The 7,340-nt window shown below is 46.0% G+C and overlaps 1 protein-coding gene across 1 annotated transcript in view; it reads left to right on the forward strand.

Annotated features, from left to right (window-relative positions):
* Ostm1 (osteoclastogenesis associated transmembrane protein 1) overlaps positions 1-7,340 on the forward strand; it is a 26,001-nt gene that overhangs the window by 15,434 nt on the left and 3,227 nt on the right. The window contains exons 4-5 of the mRNA XM_021174468.2: positions 4,162-4,329; positions 5,998-6,163. Coding sequence (XP_021030127.1) covers positions 4,162-4,329; positions 5,998-6,163 — 334 coding nt within the window. The remainder of the gene's footprint in view (positions 1-4,161; positions 4,330-5,997; positions 6,164-7,340) is intronic.

Raw genomic sequence — 7,340 nt, forward strand, 5'->3', positions numbered from 1 at the left:
AGAGAGGGAGGGAGGGGAGGGAGGGGAAGAGAGAGAGGGAAGGAAGGAGAGAGGGAGAGAGGGAGGGGAGGAGGGAAGGAGGGAGGGAGGGAAGAGAAGAAAGGAAGAGAGAGAGAGAGAGAGAGAGAGAGAGAGAGAGAGAGAGTTGGGATTGGAGGGATGGTTCTCAGTGGATCAAAATTTCAGATGTGGTGGCCACGCCTTTAATCCCAGCACTCACGAGGCAGAGGCAAGGAGATCTCTGTGATTTTAAGGTCAGCCTTCTCTACACCATGAGTTCCAGGGCAGCCATAGAGAGAACTGTCTCAAAAAAACCCCAAAGCAAAACAAGCAACAACCCAGGATGCTTACTGTGGAGTAGGCATCAGGCAGCTCACAGTTAACTGTCACTCCAGTTCTGGGGAATCCAGTGCCCTCCTCTGGCCTCTGGGGCCAACTGCAGCCACATGTATAGTCTTCCATACTCTCCCAACACACACATACACATAGTTTAAAAATAATCATAAGTCCTACAAATTAGGGGCAGGAGAGATGGCTTAGAGGCTAAGCGCACTGGCTGCCTTTCCGTAGGTGGCAGGTTCATTACCCAGGACCCACATGGTGGCTCACAACCATCTGTGACAGCAGCTCCGTGGGAACTGAGTTCCTCCTGGCCTCTGTAGACACCAGGCACACGCAGGGTGTTGAAGGTAGAAAAAAAAAAATAGAGGTGGCAGCCATAGATCTGTGACACCAGTGGCTTGATCGTGGTTTTCCCTGTAGTGTTAGAGGAAAGCAGACAATTACATAGCTGTTGGAAGTCTGTCCAACTGATGGGCTACGTTCTCTTACAGAGAGTGTGTGTTTGGCTGACAGTAAAAGGAAAAGAACCCAGATGGGCTTAGACCCCGAGTAACTAAGCGAGGTGATGCCAGGGTGGGAGTGGGGGATAAGGAGGAAGATAATGTAGGACAATGAAGATTAGGAATCCTGCTTCGGACTGGAGAGATGGCTCAGTGAATAAGAGCATGGGCTGCTCTTGCAGAGAACCTGGGTTCAGTTCCTGGAACTCACATGGCGGCTCACAACCATCTGTAAGTCCAGCTCCACAGGCACTAAATACCTTCTGACTTCTGTAGACACCAAGCACACACGCAGTGCACATACATACATGCAGAAAACACCCATGTACATAAAATAAACAGTCCTTTTAACAATTGGGGATAAGTTTTGGTTAGAAATGTCTTGGGTAAATAGCCATAACTAGCAAGTGCAGGTCCCTTAGAGCAAAGGTTCCCTAGGAGCTCCCATATAATTCCATACCATGTCCCCCCCCCCCCCGTTTTCAGAAGCCCTTACTGAAAGAGTCACTGAGGGATAGAGGTGAAGGGGCTTGTGTGAGGTCAGACTGCAGGGAGACACACCAGGGTAACTTTCAAGGAGAATTTTATTTGGGGCAAGAGGGATTGCTCCAGGGCTAAAGGTGCTTGCTGCCAAGCCTGATGGCTCAAGTTAGATCCTGGGCCCACATGGTGGAAGAAGGGAACCCCTTCAGTCGGTAATCTTCTGAGCACCACTTACGCACCACAGCAAGTGCACGCCTGTGCACGCACACACACATAAATAAACAGTAAAGAAATGCAAGCAAGTGCGTGCCCGTGCACGCACACACACATAAATAAACAGTAAAGAAATGCAAGCAAGTGCGTGCCCGTGCACGCACACATACATAAATAAACAGTAAAGAAATGCAAGCAAGTGCATGCCCGTGCACGCACACACACATAAATAAACAGTAAAGAAATGCAAGCAAGTGCACGCCTGTGCACGCACACACACATAAACAGTAAAGAAATGCAGTGTAATCTTAAAAGGAATTCTGTTTTCAACCTGTTAAGCTGACACTCCTGACAGACATCCAAGCTCAGATGATACAGTGAGATGGGAGAGCGGCTCCAAGGTTGGGGGTAGTCAGGCACAGTCGTTACTTCAAGCCTTGCGACTAGATGAAAAGAGAAAGTAGACAGAGATGGTAAAGAGGCTCTGACAACCAAGTCTAGGGGCTTCGGAATGAGGAACAGGCTGAGGCAGCAGCTTTCCCCATGGGTGAATGGGCAGGAGGAGACTCACACACTGTACTTGATATGCCTCCGGTGGGAAATGTTAGCTAATGGCTTCTCTCGACATCCATCCTGTCCTGCTGACAGGGCAGAGTGAAAGGGTGTCTGGCAAACACAGGCTCAGCTACTGTGACAGCCTCCCGTGTCCCTAGTCTGTGGGTAGCTGTGGGGAAGGAGGGTTTAGCGTGCCCCCGAGTGCACATCTCCCCTCTCCCTACCGCTCCCAGAGTGGTGTGGGTACAGTCTTCCCAAGGTGACATGGACCGGATGCAGTGTTTGACCAGGCTCTGACGTTAGCTTTGACTCACTCACTAAGCCTTAGGAAGTCGTCCTCAGAGTCCACGCACCTGCCATCATCTTGCATCCCAGATCCACTCCCTCGCTCAGTTAGGAGCTGTGTAGCATTCATTTTGCAGTATCCTCCATTAATTAGCCCTTCTCTTGTTTATCATTGTGTGGCTGTTGTAAGCTGCTGCCACTCACAGCCTTTTGCGTGTCACCAGGCATTCCTTTAAGAATGCGTTTACAGGACTCCTGGGAGGGGAACGCCATGCCAAAAGTATATGCATTTTTAATTTTCATAAACAGAGCTGTATTACCACCAGGATTCTATGCTAGGTTTGTAGTTTTGGCTACATGCACAGTTGACCTATGGAAAGTGGCTCTTTCTAGTGGGAGTTTAAGGGGAGACTTGGTTTGTGGGTGTCTGTCAGTTGAATTGGCCCAATTTCTTGCTTTCTTTCTTATCTCCATGTTCAGTAGATGGTCCTTTGCTGATGCTCATGGTAAAGAATAAAGAGAATAGAGAGCAAAGATATAAACGTGTGCTTCAGAATGTAGGTGTCTGCCTAGAAGCCAGAATCTGGGCTTTGCTGGCATGCTACCCTCTCCCCCAGGCCCCCCTTGCAAGCTATCTGTCCATTTTCATTTACCAGAAAGGTCTGGGTTAGGAGCTAAGAAAAGAGAGTTGAGTGGGGTTCATATCCTTCCCATGAGAAAAGTCCAACTTCATTTTGATAAAGGATGGCGTTTGGGCTGTGAAACTCAGCAGGGATGAATTTTATTTGGAAAGAACAGCATTAAACATCAACAGTGAGATAGCTCAGGAAGGTTAGTACTTAGCTGTCAGTCACTTCGCAGTGAACTACTGATGTCTCCCACATCCTCCCCAGCGGTCATCAGAAGCCTGTGTAGCAGTTTCAAAAGTAAGAGGCACTTAGAAAGTGCAGAGACCATCGCCTTGTGCCCATATACCAGGTCTCCTAGGTCTCCTAGAAAGTTCTAGAAGCCCTTGCCATGTGCAGGAACCTCCCGTCCTCACAGCCCACCACTGTCTTCTCCTTGGGGTTACCAGTGGCTTTTGTGAGCTCTCCTTTTTATTAATGTATAGTAATTGTATACAGCAGTGGATTTTATTGTGACATTCTTATTTCCTGCATGTAGATTGTGCTTTGATTCTATTCATAGATTCCATGATCTTCTGTTCGAGGCTTGTTCAGAACGCCATTGCCTTTTTATTTTAAAAAGAATTATTTTCTTATATTTATTTAGGGGGTGCAGCATGTGGATGTCAGAGGACAGCTTGCCTGTGGGTTCCAAGGACAATACTTGGGTCACTGCTTACTGGCAAGCAGCCTTACCCACTGAGCTGTCAACCGGATTCTTTGCCTATTCTCATGTCTTTGTGTTTTCTGCATGTTTATCCTCTAGTGATTTCAAAGTTTCAGGTCCTAAATTAAGGTCTTTGACTTATTTTTCAGTTTTGTTTTTTTTTTTTTTGTCAGAGCGGGGGTGAGGGATCTAGTTTCAGTCTTGATATGCAGTTATCCAACTTCCCAGCGCCATCTGTTAAGGAGACTTACCTTTCCCCCAAGGTGTGTCATTGGCGTCTATCTGGTGGCTATGTGATGTGGCTGTATCGCTGGGTTCACGCCAGTGCTATCACACAGCAAATTGTCTTCTATCTGCGCTTTGTGGCAGGGTAGGGTGTCGAATGGTTGACACGCAGAGATACTGTGTCCAGTATGTACTGTGTGTCTAACATCTACCTTTGTCATTTTAGGGTCACGCATACAGTCTCCTCCCACCAAAAAATTACTCCGAAGTGTGCAGAAACTGTAAAGAGGCATATAAAAACCTGAGCCTCCTGTACAGTCAAATGCAGAAACTGAATGGGCTTGAGAACAAGGCTGAGCCTGAGACGCACTTGTGCATCGATGTGGAGGATGCAGTGAGTATCCATCGGCTTCTGACGTGGTCCGTATGTGCAGCTGATGAATGTGCTTGTGGTGCTAGCATTTCTCAGGTACCCTGGAGCATGCACGTGGCATTCCAGCCAGAGAGAACTGCAGTGGTTATAAAGTAATAAGGCTCTATGGTGTCTCTGTCAGAGCGAAATGGACATTAACCAGGCACCTCATGGACAAGTTAATAATTTGCCATATTTTGATTTTAAAGTAGAAAATGCAGCCAGGACTACAGAGTGAAACCCTGTCTTGAAAAACCAGTGGGGTGAGGGTAGGTAAGAAAGTAGGTGTGGCTTTCAGGGGCATGGTGTTTCTTGTGCTTAAGTTTCAGGTCTCTATCCAGTGGGTGCTGATTAAGGAGGTTTTTGCATCTAACTACCGTGTTTCCGAAAGATCTTACACATTTATTGCATTAATTGATTTATCTATATGATAATTTGAGAACATTACTTAGAGTCTATATCCTCACTGAAATGTGAGCCACCTGAGGACAAAGACCTGGTGTTTTCTAATTCATCATTTAATAGGTAGGACAGTGCACAGGGAGAGAGAGAGAGAGAGAGAGAGAGAGAGAGAGAGAGAGAGAGCGCAAAAATGAACGAGGTCTCATTATTAAGCGCAGGCCAGCCTTGAACTTGAAGTGATCCTCCCGCTTCGTCTCCACCATGCCCAGGATGTCATTCAGTACTGCTTTTGTAGGTATGTGTAACTGTAGTAAATGTTGGAGAATCTGGAAGCCTTTCTCCATTGTATAGCTTGTCTTTCCATCGAGCACCAGTAGGTGGCAGCCGTGCCCTCCTAGGCTTGAGACTTAGTTATCTGAGAAGACAGATCATTGGCTCAAAAGTAGAGAACTCAAGGTCAAAATGGCAAAGCTTGCTGGTTAAGAATACTTCGTCTGGCCGGGCGTGGTGGTGCACGCCTTTAATCCCAGCAGAGGCAGGTGGATTTCTGAGTTCGAGGCCAGTCTACAAAGTGAGTTCCGGGACAGTCAGGGCTATACAGAGAAACCCTGTCTCGAAAAAAACAAAAAAACAAAAACAAAAACAGAAACAAAAAAACAACCCCCCCCCCAAAAAAAAAAAAAGACTGCTTCGTCTGCATTATCAAACCAGCTTAGAGGACACGGCTCTGGGCCATCCAGTGGTGCTTAGGATAGGCAAAGGCACCGAGCATGGCTGCTCATAGGGCTTGGGGTTTTTACAGCTCAGCCCCATGACTGTACTGTTTAACAGCAAGCTCTTAGTTCTAAATAACCTTTAACCAGGAAGCGGAGTCTTAACTCTAGTTTTATAACTACACATTCTCTGGGAGATAAAATTATTGGCATTCTGGTATATCTCAATGATAATTATGTATTTAGAATATAGCTTATTGTGTGTGTGTTTTCTGAGTTTGAGGCCAGCCTGATCTACAGAGTGAGCTCCAAAATAGCCAGGGTTGCACAGAGAGTCTCCAAAATAAAATAATACCAAATATTATACAGTTACTAATTGTAAACCAGCTTTTTTTTCTCCTAGCAGAAGAAATTGTTCTCAACTATCAGTAGATTTTTAAAGCTGTTTTAAATGATGTTTGGATTGCAAAAATATACGAAGATGTTAAAGAGAACTTTAATTAAAGAGACTATAATATGATATTTGTTTTTCTAGATGAACATTACTCGGAAGCTTTGGAGTCGAACCTTCAACTGTTCGGTCACCTGCAGCGACACGGTGTCTGTGGTCGCTGTGTCTGTGTTCATTCTCTTCCTGCCTGTCGTCTTCTACCTCAGTAGCTTCCTTCACTCAGAGCAAAAGAAACGCAAACTCATTCTACGTAAGTTCCTTTCTGTAGTCATCTATCCATTTAGCAGAGCACCTACGTAAAAGATTACGGGGTCAAGGGGCTGGGGTACAGCGTCAAAGCTCTTGCCTGTATGCACAAGGCCGTGGATTCAACCTTCATCGCCATAGCATAGGGGGAAAGGTACAGATCTGTTTTAGAAAGATGTGGCTAGTGCCTTTACCTGCCAAGCTATCTCCAGACTTTGTGCTCTTTCTTTATGGCACGCAGGCAGTCAGCCGGCGGCACTGCTGCTGACAGCTGAGGTCACTTAATCCTCTCATTTGTTTGTTCTACCTTGATTCGTCTCCCTTGATTGGATCATAAAGATCATCAGAACAAGAAGTTTTTTCCCTGTATACCATCTGTCATATTGCCAGTACCTAGAAAGTGCCCAGGCATAGTGAATGCTTACAGACATTTGTTGTACAAAAGAATACTATAGTCTGTTTTAATGTTAGCATCAAAATACTATCCCTGTGAAATTCTTTATGGAAAAAAATCTTGGATCAAATAATGTCAGGCAATATGGCTTTCAGGAGGCAGAAGCAGGTGGATCCTTAAGTTAAAGCCAGCCTGGTCTACATGACGAGTTCTAAGCCAGCCATGGCTTCACAGTTCAACCCTGACTCAAAAACAAACAAATTAACACAGCAAAAGACCAAAGCAAATAAACAATAAAACCATACAAAGAGAAAGACAGACAGACAGACAGACAGACAGATAAAACCACATACAATAACCCCAAATACTCGTGTGAATGAAGAGTTCATGTGCCAATGCTCATGGCTGATTGCTCTCCCTCCCCCCACCTCCTGCCTTCCTCCCTGCATGAACTGATGACTCGTGACTGCTCTGTGGCATGGTTATGTCTTTGAGAGTTGTGCAGAGCTTAAAACAAGGCAAGGAAATAGAGGTGCCTGAGCCCTGCTGCAGTTCCTCCCATGAGGCCAGCAGTTCTCAGATCTCAGCCTGTGCCACTCCCACCGCGGGCGCCACTCCCACTGCAGGTGACACTGTGGGTTTTCAGTTCTAGAGCATGAGAAACATTTGCACTCAACTGTTCAACACACGACCTCACCAGGTGGCTATGGGCCATGATTCTATTTAAACCTAGTGGCTCAAAGCCATGGCCATCATAGTCATAGCTGAATATTACATATTTTGCTAA

Source organism: Mus caroli, chromosome 10, assembly GCF_900094665.2.
Source record: "Mus caroli chromosome 10, CAROLI_EIJ_v1.1, whole genome shotgun sequence".
Taxonomy (NCBI): Eukaryota; Metazoa; Chordata; class Mammalia; order Rodentia; family Muridae; genus Mus; species Mus caroli.